We start from the raw sequence: 16,719 nt of genomic DNA on the forward strand, positions 1-16,719 counted from the left end.
TGTTTTTCGGCAGACACAACATCTTTGTATGTGGTGCTGAGGATCAAACCCGGGCCGCACGCATGCCAGGTGAGCATGCTACCGCTTGAGCCACATCCCCAGCCCCAATACCTTAATTTTTAAATTTTATTTTTATGTGGTGCTGAGGATTGAACCCAATGCCTCACATGTGCTAGGCAAGCACTCTACCAACTGAGCTATAACCCCAACCCATGAGGCTGGCTTTGAACTTGTGACCCTCTCGCTTCAGCCTCCTTGGTCACTGAGATCACAGGCATGTGCCACTGTGCTTAGCTAAACCCAGGGTATTTCTAAAAGCTTTCATCCCATTTCCAAATAAAACTGAAATCATGACAGGGAAACTGTTCTTAAACTGTACAATCAGAAGGTTTAAGTGTACAAGTGCCAGTCTGATCTGATAAATAGGTATTAGAAATGTACATTGCTAGCAGCTTATTTATGAAAATTTAGGAATTCTACATGCTATCAGAAAAAAACTAAACATCTTTAAATCTAACAAAATCTACAATGTTGTACATAATGCTTTCTTCAGCTGCTGTTAGTTAAAAATGGAATAAAACAAGAGGGTAATTAGTAAAAGATAAAATTTAAATTGAAGTGAACTGGCAAGGATTTTTTGTGCATGTTACATTAAAATAGTAATCTACCCTTCAACCAAGGATAGTGTAAAAAAATAAAAATTTAAAGGGGGAGGGGGGGAGCTGGGATTGTGGCTCAGCCCTTGCCCAGCATGGGCGGGAGCCGGGTTCGATCCTCAGCACCACATAAAAATAAAGGCATTGTATTGTATTGTGTCCATCTACACCTAAAAAATAAATATTTTAAAAAATTAAAAATAAATAAATAAATGGGGGTGAATGGGAACTGGAGATTGAACCCAGGAGCACTTTACCACTGAGCTACATATATCCTCAGTCCTTTTTTTTTTTTTTTTTTTTAATTATGAGAAAATAAAAACTTTAGGCTTTCACTAAGTCACCAATTTTTGAGGCTGGCCTCAAACTCCTCATACTTCTGCCTCCCAAGTTACCAGGATTTGGGATTTTCAAGCATGTGCTGCTGCATCCACCTGGAAACCATAAAATTTTACCCAACTATTTGAAATATTGTTTAATATACTTCAGCTAGGAGTTTCAAATAATCACTACAGGTTTTATTTTTAAAAATTAAAAAATTTTTTAGACAACAGATAATTCAACACCAAGAATTCCTATATAACTATACTGAAAGGCTAGCAGAAGTAATTCTTGTTACTTCATGTCCCAATTCTATAAAGGTATGGACATGACTAAATAAACTTTGCAATTTCTTCACCCTTAATGCTTTAAACCATCCCTCTTAAAAAAAAAAAAAAAAAAAAAAAAAAATCCCAAAATACATTTTAGCTATGTAACAGGAACAAGAAATCCACCAGCACCAAAAAGTTTAAAATTCAGATCTTTAGTAGCAGTCTTTAGAACACTCACTCTAGATTAAAAAAGTAATAATTTGTTAAAGCATGCACAAAAGTGTAACAGTGAATAAAAATCACAACTGACAAATATATTGGTTAACATTCCAAACATGTATAACCAATGAACATGGCCTAGGATTTTTTTTTTATTGGTATTCACTTCAGTAACTTGAATCCACAGATATAAGCAGTAAATAACCAGAGTTACAAGTAAACACAGATTATACATGCAAATTTCTGTTCACAAAGGTCACATGTGCAGGTACATGAATTAGAAGCGTGCGTCTAGAATTATGGCCAAACTTTAAAATGCAGAAATGTTGAAATTACATCTTGAAAAAATGAAGAGATGGTCTACACACTTCAAAAATCAAATATTGCTTATACCAGCGATGTATGACAGCTATAGGATTCAAGTGACAAGCAGTAAATCTCAAGAAATTAATACTGGTCAAAGAGAACGGGAATATTTTTACATTTCACTGAAAATACATTGACTACTAGAATACAAAACCTAGCAGGAACTCAGGGAAAAATTACAAAATCTAAAGCCAATTACTTAATATTTCTTATTACCTAAACAACAGCATGACATTAAAAGAAAACTGCACCTGCATTTGAATTGCCAATTTCACATGAAATTCTCTAAAAATGAATGCAACCAAAACAGCTTCAAACTCCAAATGAAAAGTCTGCAAGGCTCAGATTAAAATGTGGAATGTTTCAGATGAAAGTAATAAAAATACAATTGTTTTTGTTCTTTATTGAATGGAATCAAAAATTGACATTTCTTTGAAGCTTGGAACGACTAAATTTCATTTCTCTGAACGGTTCTATGTTATCTTTTACTTAGTGGTGCAAGTTGTCTTAACGTAGCTTATGGAGTCAGTCTCTACAAAGTACTTCTGTCTGTTGCCATTCTGATGAAACAAAAACTATTGTTCATTAACTTAACCGTATGTGTATTTTTTTTGCTATAACACTTAACACATGAACAGACATCTATTATTTTTCCACTAAAACAAAAGAGTACAATAGTTTTCTTCTAACTATCAGCATTGTATTTAAAAAAGGTTAACATTAAAAACAAAGAACCATTGTTTTCTTTGAAATTAAGCTTCTTGAACATATTAAGCCTCCTTCTTCTGCCTGCGTTCTTCTGCCAATTTATTCAGAAATTTCTGAGAAGAAAAAATTATAGAAATTAAGGCATGAAGAAAAACATTAACATACATTAATTCTAAAACATTCCATCCAAGCTTAGGGACCTGAGTAAAATTTAAACTAGAAATTTATTAATACTTCAAGAATGAGTTTATTCTTAAGTATACAAAACTCAACTGGTTCAGAGGACACCACAAATAAGGCATGGGGAAAAAAATGATAAATGTGAAAAATGTACTCTTCAATTATGCAATTAACCCTAACTTTTATAGATGAAAATACAGTCACATAGAATTGGTGCTACTCCAAGAACATAGATTAATTAAAATGGCATGCATTTATTCAATGGTCTTAATTGTTAACAAATGTTTTCAAAGGAATGGTAATAAATATATAAGGCTTGTGGAGCACCAGGTCTTTGTTGGAACTAGTGCTCAACTAAAGCAGTCACAATAATCATGCCTGTGTTCCAATAAAATTTTATTTCCAAGAGCAGGCACCTGGGCCACAAATATAGCTTGATGAGCCACCACTAAACTTGAGACTTCTAATCTAGAGTTCCTAGACATGAGCTCTACTAAAGACACCAATTCAAGCACAGAAGTAATTTAAAAATCTAATCCCCAGTTGCGCTGGGGATGTGGCTCAAGTGGTAGCATGCTCGCCTGCCATGTGTGCGGCCTGGGTTCGATCCTCAGCACCACATACAAAGATGTTGTGTCCGCCGAAAACTAAAAAAAAAATAAATATTTAAAAATTCTCTAAAAAAAAAAGATGAAAGCCATGATGTGTGGCTTTCCTTTAAAAAAAAAAAAAAAAAAAACAAAACCAAAAGTTTCTTTACTTCTTTTGTTGAAATGTGTCAACTCTGTTACTGCAAATTGATGGAAGGCTTATAAGCTACTATATCCTTAAAGATAGAATGAACACCAATAACCCCCACCCCAAAAAACACCCAATTATCAATTTATCATATATTAGCAAGGTATTATTTCCTAATAGTTGACAATTTCTTTTTCTTTTTTTTTTGTATTAGGGATTGAACCAAGGGTTGCTTTACCACTGAGCCACATCCTCCAGCCCTTTTTAATATTTTACTTAGACAGGATCTTGCTGAATTGCTTAGGGTCTCACTAAGTTGCTGAGGCTGATTTTGAACTCATAATCCTCCTGCATCAGCCTCCCAAGCCACTGTGATTACAGGCATGTGCCACCATGCCCAGATGACAAAATTTCTTTATTTGTAGTGCTGGGGAGTGAACCCAGCCAGGGCACTGTGCATAAGAGGCAAGCACTCAACCAATTGAGGTATATTCCCAGCCTGACAAAGTTTCCTTTAGATAAATAAAATACATTTCAGTTATTTATTTTTTAAATGTGGTGCTGAGGATCAAACCCAGTGCCTCACACATGCAAGGCAAGCACTCTACCACTGAGCCACAACCCCAGCCCTGACAAAGTTCTTTTTAATAGAAGGAAATAATGAAGTGAGCCACCTCCAAGAGACCAAATATGAGCACCTAGAAACCACTTTCATATTATTCCTATACTAATTTAATAAAAAACAAAATCCCAGTGGCTTGGGAGTCTAGGAGGAGAATTGAGTTCAAAGCCAGCCTTAGCAACTTAGTAATGCCCTGTCTCTAATATTCATCCATTCGCTTGTTTGTTGTTGGCAGGCCTTTATGTGGTGCTGAGACTCGAACCCAGTGCCTCACACATGCAGGGAAAGAGTGCTTCCACTTAGTTTTCTAACCCTGAACAGCTTAAAATCAAAGAAAGCAAAAATATTACACTAGGTTCAGTGGTACAGCACATGCTTTTAATGTGTAGGAGGGTTTCTGGGTTAAATCCCCACTATACACATACATGCACAAACACAACTGCAGTTACTGCTGAGAATAAACACCATACTTTGTCATATCCATAATTGTAAGAGACATATAGGTAGCAAGAATAGTTATATTCGGGCTTGGGTTGTAGCTCAATGGTAGAGCACTTGCCTAGCAAGTGCCTAGCACCACATTAAATATAAATTAAAAAATAGGTATATTAAAAAGAAACAAAAGTGATGTAGGCAGGAACAATAATTACTTGTAAATAATTATCCATCTAGTCAACATAGAAAATGTTTTTGATAACTGACTGCTGTACAGGTTGAATGTCCCTTACCTGGACAGGTCCTAGGGATTATAAGTATTTTGAACTTCAGATTTTTGAATGTGTGCAAAAGCGTAAGGAGATATTGTGCACTGTACAAGACCCAAGTCTAAATAAAAAATTAATTTATATTTTATTTTATGAATACCTTATGCACATAGCCTGAAGGCAATTTCTTTTCTTTTTACTATGTGGTGCTGGAAATTGAATCCAGAGATTCATTCATGCTACCCAAGTGTTCTGTTGCTGAGCTCTAGCTCCAGCTCCTGAAAGTACTTTCATATAATATTTTTAGAGTACCTTTGACAATGATCTACTACATGAGGTCAGGAGTGGAATTTTATACTTATAGCATCATGTTGGTTCTCAAAGTTTGATGTTGGATTTCCATATTAGGGACATTCAACATGTTGAGGGCTGGGGTTGTAGCTCAGAGGTAGAGTGCTCACCTTGTATGAGAAAGGCACTGGGCTTTGATCCTCAGCGCCACATAAAAATAAAAAGGTACTGTACATCTACAACTTAAAAATAACTGAAGAGTAGGGTGGGGTTGTGGCTCAGTAGGAGAGTGCTCGTTTAGCATGCAGGAGGCACTGGGTTTGATCCTCAGCACCACATAAATGTAAAAGAAGACATTGTGTCCACCTAAAACTTATGAATAAATATTTTTTAAAAAATCGAAGAGTGTCATTACTGGGAAATAATGTTGGTAAAAAAAATTACATAGGGACATGGCATTGTACAAAGTTGATAAAGCCTTACATCATCTCACTTGGAATTTAGACCTCTAGCATCTACACATATTACCCACCATGTGTGTGGTGTTTTTTGTTTTTAATTTTTAATATTTATTTTTCAGTTTTCGGCGGACACAACATCTTTATTTGTATGTGGTGCTGAGGATCTAACCCGGGCCGCACGTATGCCAGGCGAGCGCGCTACTGCTTGAGCCACATCCCCAGCCCGTGTTTGTTTATTTTTGGGTACCAAGGATGAAATCAAGGGTATTAAAACCACTGAGCCACATCGGTCTGTTGTCGTCTTTTAAATTTTGAGATGAGATAAGGTCTCCTTAAGTTGCTGAGGCTGGCTTTGAACTTGTGATCCTCTCCTGCCTCCCTGGGAGTATAGGTATGTGCCAAAAGGCCCAGCACATTTGGGTGTTTTTAATTATATCAGATAATTTATAATATAGCTAGTTATTACTAAATTTTCTTTATTTAATTGGAGTGAACTATGAAAAGAGGCTCAATAGATGTTTCTAGAATCCATTAAACTGCTTAAAGCCCATCAATTGAAAGAAAATATCTTCAGGCTAAAGCACTGCACTGGGTCCAGAAACACAACACATTTATTTTACTTATCTATTTTAATTCTGTAACTTAAATGATTTGTTAGTTTTCACCAAAGAGCTCTCCTCTTTTAGATTCAGCCTTACCTTTAATTTCTGATAATGAGGAAGGCTGCTGCAATGAGTATTCTTTGCAACTTCTTCATTTGTATAAAAGAGTGAACACAGCTTACAGTAAAACCCTGTTTTAGGTATCACATAGTCTATACCTAGAAACACAAACATACATTCTTACAAATTAAGTAAATTGAGTAGTCTCAAATTGTTTCTCCTATCAATATAACTTGAATCAGACAACATAACTGTGGGAAGTTCCATACGTCCTAAGCTATAAACAAAATAAATCCAAACCCACATTAATAGTTCAAGATCCCACCTAACTGTACTCTTAAAAAATAAAAGACAGAAATGTAACACGGAAACACTAAACAAAAAGCAATGAGTAATTTTCTGAAAACTATGAGCAGAGAGAACACTGTGGAATAATAACATAATACAAAATCAAGAGACATGTGGAAGAAGAAAAGAGAATGTTATTACTTAGGTGTATGAACTATTCCCCACTGGAATAAACAAATCAAAAAACCCACAACAAGCTAGTTTAACATACTATCAAAGCTTATATTACATAAAAGCAAAATTTACATATTATTTTAGTAAGGGGGATAAGAGGGAATAACAAAGCCTTAAAGCTCACCAACAGGAACATTGGGCTGGTATGGTCCAATTCTATACTCATCTGGGATTGTATAGTCTTCCTTGTTTTCTTCACTTTGGCCATCTGCATTTTCACTTGTATCTTTGTTGGGGTCATCAGCAGTCTCAGCAGATTCAGCACCTGGTTCTGTATTTTCCTCATTTTTTATTCCATTTTCCAACGCTGCTTCATTTTCTTGATCAAGTTCCTCGATCTTGTCCACCTTAATTTCAACCAAACCATCATCATTTTTGTCACCAGATTTAAATGCCATGCCCGATTTACGAAGTTTCTGAAGTTCCGAATCTTCCTCATCACCAACCTCATCTAGAGTGACAAAACCTTCCATACTCCCTGGGAAACGACGCTGTTAAGAAAGACAAATTTACTCTGCAACAATTATCCTGCAGCATCCCTTCCATTTGTTTTACTTGAACGGAAAGGGATAGCGCGTCTTTTGTCTTTATTCAATTCTCTCAAAATGCTAACCTTTTCCTTTCACTTCCCCCAAATCACGTGTAACTTTTTTTTTTTTTGTGGTACTGGGGATCAAACTAACTCAGGGACACTATATCAATGAGTCATATCTGCAGCTTTTTATTGGGGATGGGATACCAGGTTAAACTCAGGAGTACTCAACTACTGAGCCACTATTTTGTATTTTATGTAGAGACAGGGCCTGAAATTCTTAGCACCCCGCTTTTGCTTGAGGCTGGATTCGAACTCAAGATTCTGTCTCAAGTCTTCTGAGCTGCTGGGATTACAGGAGTGTGCCATTATGCCTCCCCGCAGCTTATCTGAGATTTATTTTTTATTTTGAGGGGTTCTGCTAAGCTGCCAAGGCTGGCCTCAAACTTGGGATCCTCCTGCCTCAGCCTCTGGAGTTGTTGGGATTGCACCATTGTTCTTGGCACTGATGACTTTAACGACAATTTAGTTTGTTTCAAATTTAAATAATGGGGCTGGGATGGGGTTTAATGGTAGTGCTCTTGCCCAGCATGTGAGAATCCTTGGACTTGACTGTAAGTACTGGAAAATAATAAAGAATAGGGCTGGGGATGTAACTCAGTGGCAGTGAGTACTTCATCAACAGATGTGCCACGTCCTGGATTTCATCCCCAGCACCAAAAACAAAAACTAATGAAAGGCCTGACTCACACAAAGAAAGTAATTGATATAAGACTATTCATTTCCACACTTTCTGAGACTATTATGCTGCTAAGATGTGTCACAGAACCGATTTGATAAAAGCAGTTGCAGTTGAGTAACATTCTCTGCAAGACAATACCTTGCAATACAACTTTTGTTGAGAAAACCCCTCAAGTTTGATACAGTGTAATCATTAAGAAAACAAGTTCTGCTGCATGACTATTCAGGTTTAAATTTTGGATCTACTTTTTAGAAGCAGTACAAACTATGACAAGTTATTGAACTTCTCCAGAATTCAATTCCCTAAATTTAGAAATGGAAAAGGGCTGGAGAGCGTAGCTCAGTGACACAGTGTTTAGCTAGTGTCCATGAGGTACCAGGGATTCAATCCCCAGTACCACAAAAACAAAAACCCTGATTTATGGAAAGGGGTTAATAATGGTACCTACTGCATGTTTACTGTGAGGATTTAAATGCACATATATAAAGAGCTTAGAAAAATTTATGGCATTTATTAGTGCTCAATCATTAACTTTCTACAAGGGTAAACATTATTACACAATGACCATATACTTCAGGCAGAATAATAAACTAATATATAAGCTGTGTGACCAAGCCATTAAAACTCACAGGTTAAAAGGAAATATTAAGTCTTCTTTCATTTTTGGTACTGGGGAATTGAACCTGTGAGTGCTTAAGCACTGAGCCACATCCCCATCCTTTTTTATTTTTGATTTTGATACAGGGTCTTGCCAAGTTGTTAGGACTATGAACTTGCAATCCTCCTGCCTCAGCCTCAGAGTCACTGGAACTATGGGCATGTACCACCATACCTGGCAGTATTTCTTTTCTTTTTTTGAGATGGGAAACTCAATGTTGCCTAGGCTAGCTTCAAACTAAAGATCATTCGGCCTCAGCCTCATTCCCAAGCACCAGGAATTACAGGCATGATACCACACCACACTTATCTTAACCCTCATTTCACCATGTCATCATTTTATCACATTTTATCTCAACATGCCAGGGTTGTGGTACTGGGGATCATTTTACTTTTTAGCATGTAATAAATTTTTATATTTATATCCTTATATATAACTTATTTTCTAGTAAAATTGTTTTTAAATCAAAGTACCTACTAAGCCCACATTTCTCAAATAGGATAAATTCTTTAAGTTATGTTTGGTCAGTTAACCTACTGCAAACTCAAACCCCATCTTTTTTTTAATATAAGCTGTACTCTAAGGATGTCCTAGGAGTACTTTTATATGACCACTATAATACAGAAGAATACGTAAGTTATGACTCATTACTAAGAAGTTCTCTTTTCAAATTAGCTACTTCTTTGTTAGAACTACAATAAAATGTTCTATTTATTTATTGCAGAGATTTTACTTAAATGTTTTTATATCTTTTTGTTTTGTTTTTGTTTTTCTGATACTAGTAACATATTTCTCATTATTGGGCCCTGCGCTTCAGTAAATAATCTGAAAAAATTATATATATTATTCTATAAAAACAATTCAATATAAAATCTCTTATTTACCTTTTTAAGCTTTTTCTTTGCTGCTGCTGAAGCACTTGCATTTGCATCTTTTTTTACAGCTTTATCTGAAGGTTCCTTTTTCCCATCAGAAGTCACATCACCTAAATTAGCAAGATCAGTCTCATCTCCCACAGAACTGCCACTTTCTAGAAGTGCTGCTGCTTCTTCTTCATCTACAAGTAGCTCATCTTCAGATTCCAGAAGCATATTAGGTTCCTGTTCTGTCTGGTCATCCTTTGTATCCTTCTCGCCATCTTCACCTGACTTCTCTTCTTGTTCTTTACCTTCAGCTGTACTTTCAGTCTTCTGAGAACCATCAGTTTTAGATTTCTTATCACTTGGAGATTCTTTGCCATCTGGAGAATAAGATCTTTTTCTGAAATTAAAAAGATGCACCACAATGAATTTTGGGGGGTTGGAAAAATAAAAATTTTACATACTAATGCATAAAAAATATAAAAAGTGAAATTACCGGGATTTGTCTTTTTTCAGTAAGTCAATACCTCGGTTGGGAATCTAAAAAGAGAAGAAACATTTTGCAGATGTGAAATAACTGCATCAACATATACTCATTTATAGAATATATGATCATCCATATACTCATTTATAGAATATATGGTCATCCATTAACATTTGGTGGCCATCCTTACATAATTAACTCATTCAATCCCTGTTACCATGCCCAAGAACTCAAACTGAGGATACTCAGTTCTTCAAAATCACCAAACAGAGTGTATAATAAACATTCTGGTAACAAGCTGTTCAATCAAAATTTTAGTTATAAAGACACTTCTGCTACTAGAGAAAACCAGAAAAAAGGGTGTTGTCTTTCAATAATCAAATCTTATAAAAATCTGAACAAGAATGCTGTGGTATCAGCTGGCTGGGCACAATAACGTGCACAAGTAGTCCACCTTCTTGGGACTAAGGTTGAGGCATAAGGACTACATGAGTCCAGGAGTTAGGGGCCAGATTGTGCAATACAGCCAGAGTCTGTCACTTAATAAAAGTTTTTTCATGATGAGAAATCAAGCAGTACATACCCTCAGTACTAGTTTTTTATATTTCTCAGAAAGGTCAACCTTAACACATCTCCCCTGAAACCAAAGGGCTTTTTTCAGACAATGGTCAACCATTGCCATTGCATCTTCTCTGGTCTCCATCTCAATAAAGGCCTAAAATAAAGAAAACCCATTAAGGATATCAATTCTCAGAATTGTACAGTAATATCTGTTCTATTCTCATTAGGAAAACTAACATAGCAACACTTTTAAAAAACCTGAGCCACAATGAAAAAAGGCAGTGGGCAACCTATCAGGTTTATGAAGTCCCTAAAGTCACTATAGCATCAAAGAAAACCATTTTTAAACTGGGTGCAGTGGCTTGGGAGGCTGAGACAAGAGGATCATGAGTTGAAAGCCAGCCTCAGCAAAGTCGAAGCACTAAGCAACTCAGTGAGACCTTGTCTCTAAGTAAAACACAAAAAGGGCTGGGGATGTGGCTCAGTGGTTAAGTGCCCCTGGGTTCAATCCCTAGTACCAAAACCAAACAAACATAAAACCATTTTTATGCAGTCTTTCTGCAAAAAAAATTAAAAATAAATAAACAAATAAACTTAGTAGATATTAACACAGATAATATAAGAAAAATTAAAAAAAATCTAGAAAACTCAAAATGTTGAGCTAGAAAGCAGTAAAAAGACACTCTCCAATTTTTTTTTCTTGGAGGGGGGCTGCTGTGCATTGAACCAAGGGTAGTCTTCTAGTGAACTTACTTCAAACCTCTGAATTTTTTTTTTTTTGGGGGGGGGGGGAGGCGGTACCAGGGATTGAACCCAGGGGCACTTAAGCATGCATGGCACCACATCCCCAGTCCTTTTATTATTTTTGGTGATGGGGATTGAACTCAGGGGCACTGGACCACTGAGCCACATCCCTAGTCCCATTTTATATTTTATTTAGAGACAGGGTCTCATTGAATTGCTTATTGTCTTGCTAAGTAAGGGTGGCTTTGAACTTTTGATCCTCCCATCTCAGCCTTCAGAGCTGCTGGGATTACAAGTGTGTGCCACCATACTGCGCCATGGCTAGCCCCGGCCCTTTTAAAAAATATTTTATTAGAGCGGCTGGGGCTATGGTTAAGTGGAAGCACACTTGTCCTGCATGTGTGAGGCACTGGGTTTGAGTCTCAGCACCACATAAAGGCCTGCCAACAATGAATAAATAAATAAATAAACAAGCAAGCAAGCAAATGGATGAATATTAGAGACAGGACATTACTAAGTTGCTATGGCTGGCTTTGAACTCAAAATTCTCCTTCTAGACTCCCAAGCCACTGGGATTATAGGATGTGTCATTGCCCCTGGCTATCAAATCTCTGGAATACAAGCATGGGACAATTTAGCCATTAATTTCAGATTTGGAAAAGCCTATAATATATTTATAAAACACTCTCAATGAGACAGGAGCAATAGAGAGGTGCTAAGCAACTCAGTGAGACCCTGTCTCTACAAATAAAATAGGGCTGAGGATGTGGCTCAGTGGCCGAGTTCCCCTGAGTTCAATTCTAGTACCAAAACAAACAAGAAAAGAAAAACCTCCAAAACAAACAACAAAACACCACACCTTCAAACAAGGTTAGTTTGATTAGAAGTGGGTGTTATCAATTTGGTAACATAAAACAAGAAGCCAAACTGCAGCCTGAATTTGCTGGGATTACAGAATCTCAGCAAACCTGAAGACTGAAGCAGGAGTATCACACTTTGAGGCCAGCCCCAGTCAACTTAGCAAGACCCTATCTCAAAATACAAAAATAAAAAGGGCTGTGGACACAGGGGATGTAGCTCAGTGGTAGAGTTCCCTGGGTTCAAAACCAGGACTACACAAAACAAAAACTAAAAGCTTTTTATTATCAGAATTTATTCAATGCTTTGTATGCATACCTACTATGGGGAAAATAAATCTCAGTCATTATATGGCTAAGAAGACTTATATGTATTTTCTTTTTGGTACTGGGAGTGGAATCTAGAAACTTACACATTACACAATGGCTCAACCACTAAGCTATATTCTCAGCCAAATGAAGTATCTTAAAAAGTAATTTATGAATTTATTACCTGACTTTTCATCCTCATCAATATATAATTCTTTATTTTCCCATACGGCTCAGCAAGCTTAAGGACAGCACTATCAGAATAGCCAGAATGGGGTAAATTGCTGAGGTGTATCACACGTCCAAGCTCTTGCTTTTGATCAAACTTCTGATCTGGCTTCCCTTCAGGTTTCTTTAAAAGGGGAAAAAAGGAAAGGAAACTGTTGGTCAATCCTATTTTTTTTAAAACAGCAATTTAAAATAGACAAAGTTAATAAAATGATGTATTGAGTGGTTACCTATATATAACCTGGAGGGTTAGGGGAGGGGGGAGAGGATACCTTTATTCTTTTATACTTCTGGGATAAATGAACTCTCACTGGTTTGCCAAATACTAATGCTGGTGTGGTTGTATAATAATCCACTGCAGCCTGAGCATCTTCTGTTGTTGCCATTTCAATAAATGCCTAAAATTGTTAAAAAAAAAAAAAAAATTTTTTTTCAATAGATGATATTTCCCCAACATTTCTAGATGTTACATTTCATCACACCGAATAGGAAGCACTTTCAAGAAATGTAAACAAAAGACTTGTGTTGACAATTTGCTGTTTTATTAAAAGTTACCCGAAACTATATTCATGGTATTAAACTATCATTAACTATGCTCATTGCTGAAAAATGATTTAGCATCATTTAGGACATAGGTCTGAAAAAGTTTTCAAAGAATTTTACTTTTACTGCCTTTATAGTAGTATAATAACAATACTACTACTTACAGATCACAATATACAAAGTTTCTAATAATCAATTACTACTAGAATATTGAGATATTCAACTATTGGCTTTTCCTTTATTACATTCCCAGTCCATGATTTATATACATGGATTTCATTCCTTTTCTGATTCAATATCAACTAAGAAAATACCTTAATGGTATTAGTAAACAATGCTTATTTCAATTCATACCTCATTAATTTTATTTAGAATCAGATGATTTGAAATGACTCCAAAAGGTTCCACCAGCTGCAACAGTTGGTACCTCAAGTTTTTCCCTCGCTGAAAATCCATGATGTGAACAACTCGGCTAGTTTCCTATTCATTGGGGAGAAAACTCAAGTCAATGTGTGTGTGTGTGTGTGTATATATATATATATATATATATATATATATATATTTTATATATGGTACTGGGGACTGAATCCAGGCACAGAGCCACATCCTCAGCCCTTTTTACATATTTTATTTAGAGACAAGGTCTCAATGAGTTGCTTAGGGCCTTGGTAACTTGCTAAGGCTGGTTAACCACTCAAGACATCAAGTTGCTTGAACTTGTGATCCTCTTGCCTCAGCTTCCTGAGCTGCTGGGATTACAGGTGTGCCCAGCTGTAAGTTTTTAAAAAGCCAACAAGAGCCAGGTGCAGTGGTAGACTGCTGTAATCCCAGAGACTTGGGAAGTTTAAGTAGAGGCAAGAGGATTACAAGTTCAAAACCAGCCCCAGCAAGTTAGCAAGACTCTTGTCTCAGAATAAAAAGCTGGAAGTGACCCAGTGGTTAAGAACTCTTGGGTTCAAATCTCCAGTACATATAAAAAACAGAAACAAAAAACCCAAACAAAAAACAAGCAGCCAGGTGTGGTGGCGCATGCTTATAATCCCAGCAGCTTGCAAGGCTGAAGCAGGAGGATCATGAGTTCAAAGCAAAAAGGAGGTGCTAAGCAACTTAGTGAGACCCTGTCTCTAAATAAAACACAAAACAGGGCTGGGGATGTGGTTCAGTGGTTGGGTGCCCAAGTTGAAAAAAATACCCAGTACCAACAAACAAAAAAAGAAGGGACTGGAGTTGTAGTCCAATGATATAGACCACAGACTTAGCAAGCTCAAGGTTCTGGAGACTGAAGAAGTTAAAGTAACATGAAACACATCATCCATTAGAATTTTATAGTCTAATTAACCACAAAAGTATTTAACGTTCCAGAATTTTAAAACTTCATAGTAATTTAAATGTCACTGTAATAAATTCTTTCTGCTTAAATCCAAGTGGTTATAATGATCACCAAGGTTTTCAGTCTCTATTGTCTTTTAAATAGAATGTTGTATACATAACTGGGTAGCAAGTTCCTTAGATGCCAATTCAAGGTGAGATTTTTTTTAAAGACTGTGTGGTATACCAGGTCACTTAAAAATCTAATGATTTTCAAACTATTGACACTCTTCCTATAGATAAGAACCTCAATGAAAATTAAATTAGTAAGTATTTACGTTAAACTACACACCCACCCCCAAACAGAAAATAAAATAAAAAGCAATGGCTACATTACTGACCACTCTGCCTTTTTGCATGTGTCTAGGTCCTTGCAGATTTCCGTTTCCAGCACCTTTGGGGGAGGTGGGAAGAAAGTTTATAGTAAGTACACTTTCTATAACAAGCCATTTTAATGAAAAAGTATACATAATTTTCAATCAGAAATTAAAAAACATTGGAGAAATGAATATAGTTCACTAGCAGAATGTTTGCCTCACATGCAGAAGGCCCTGGGTTTGATTCCCAGTACTATTTAAAAACAAACAAATATTACAAATACCTGGCTGTTTTTTCATGCTGTTATTTTTTTGAACAATATTCGAATTTAAATTTTATGACCAAAAAGCAATATGAAAAAAGTTAATGTGAATTTCATTTCATATAATTACCCAGATTTCCTCTTGGCCCAACTGCTGGTCCCCCAAGATGAAAGGAGGGGGGTGGAGGTCCCAAAATTCCTGGGGCCGGGTTTGTAGACTGCTGCAACATGAATGGATCACCCCTAGTAATGTGAAGAAAATATGAAAAACAATAAAGAGGTGCATCAGAAGTAAGATTTACAAGTATTCTTTGTACAACTATGACAACTTTATTTGAGGGCTTTATATATGACATAACTAGGGGAAAATCCATAACAATAAAAGAATAAAAGTTACTACACAATTTTATAATAAGACTGATTTTTAATCTCTCAAATTCAGCAATGAAATTCTAAAATATTTATGAATATTGAAAGTTAAACCTGGATTCCTTACATTGATCTCCTGTACAAACAATAGCTTAAAATTTTTTAACTTACATTGTGTGTCCTGTATCATTGTCAGGATTCCATTCTGGGTAGCTTTAAAAAGACCAGAAAATTAACTTTAAAATAAAACTGTCCTTTTCACAAAGTAACCTTGTTTGGCCTCTAAAATAGAGATAATTTATTAGTAAAGTTATCTGAGAGTCTAAATGTTAGAAACATTACAGTTTTAAAGTATGTAATATATTTCAAAAGAACTTCAAAACAGTCCAAACCAATGTGAATCAACTTGTCTCGTATTGCTTGCAAATGTAGGCAATGTATACTGAAACTAAATGATCCCTGTATTTGTTAAATTAAGAGGAGGAAAAATGTTGAACAAAGAATTAGAATTGTGGGTTATATAGAAAAACAAGAACAGATTGCCAGGTTTTGCTTCCCTAATATTGAGTCTCAAGAACATATATGAGTTATGACAATAGAAAGAACAGCCTCAAGTGAGCGAGGCATATATAAAAATTTCAACTTCAGTGAACAATGGGCATGATGCTGTTTTAGGCATTTTCTTTACGAATTCCACATTGCTATAGCAGCCTAAACTTAGAAACTAAGGTGTCTCAAAAGAAAGAAAAAAGAAAAAGAAAAAAAAAAAACCATGAGGGATTTTGCATGATAAACTAGTAACTTTTAATTAGTCATATCATCTATATTTTTAGAGCACATATTCACTATTATTTTAAAATGCTATCATGAATCCTCTAAGTTTCAAAGGCTTTCATTTAGTTCATTAAAAATTCCACCTGTTGCTGGGCGTGGTGGCACACGCCTGTAATCCCAGCAGCTCAGGAGGCTGAGACAAGAGAATGGAGATTTCTAAGCCAGCCTCAGCAAAATTGAGGCAAAGTAATGAGACCCTGTCTTTAAATAAAATACAAAAAATAGCTGAGAATGTGGCTCAGTGGTTGAGGATCCCCATATTTAATACCACCTGCCAAAAAAATCCACTTGTATAAAAATGCCCAATATGTATTTACCTTAGAAATAA

At 36.0% G+C, this 16,719-nt stretch overlaps 1 protein-coding gene across 7 annotated transcripts in view; it reads right to left on the reverse strand.

Annotated features, from left to right (window-relative positions):
• Positions 1–1,445: 1,445 nt before the first annotated feature.
• The window catches only part of Matr3 (matrin 3), a 32,093-nt gene continuing 16,819 nt past the window's right edge, over positions 1,446–16,719 (reverse strand). For 6 of the 7 annotated variants that reach the window (XM_071612321.1, XM_071612320.1, XM_027927573.2 and 3 more), the window contains 12 exons: positions 15,729–15,770; positions 15,319–15,431; positions 14,950–15,002; positions 13,595–13,720; positions 12,970–13,095; positions 12,654–12,821; positions 10,582–10,713; positions 10,011–10,054; positions 9,539–9,914; positions 6,847–7,213; positions 6,237–6,358; positions 1,446–2,655 (listed from right to left, as the gene is read on the reverse strand). In XM_071612321.1, coding sequence (XP_071468422.1) covers positions 2,605–2,655; positions 6,237–6,358; positions 6,847–7,213; positions 9,539–9,914; positions 10,011–10,054; positions 10,582–10,713; positions 12,654–12,821; positions 12,970–13,095; positions 13,595–13,720; positions 14,950–15,002; positions 15,319–15,431; positions 15,729–15,730 — 1,680 coding nt within the window. In that variant the 5' untranslated portion in view covers positions 15,731–15,770 and the 3' untranslated portion in view covers positions 1,446–2,604. The remainder of the gene's footprint in view (positions 2,656–6,236; positions 6,359–6,846; positions 7,214–9,538; positions 9,915–10,010; positions 10,055–10,581; positions 10,714–12,653; positions 12,822–12,969; positions 13,096–13,594; positions 13,721–14,949; positions 15,003–15,318; positions 15,432–15,728; positions 15,771–16,719) is intronic. The other variant, XM_027927575.2, reaches the window with a different exon arrangement.

The sequence above is a fragment of the Marmota flaviventris genome, chromosome 5 (genome assembly GCF_047511675.1).
Source record: "Marmota flaviventris isolate mMarFla1 chromosome 5, mMarFla1.hap1, whole genome shotgun sequence".
Classification (NCBI taxonomy): domain Eukaryota; kingdom Metazoa; phylum Chordata; class Mammalia; order Rodentia; family Sciuridae; genus Marmota; species Marmota flaviventris.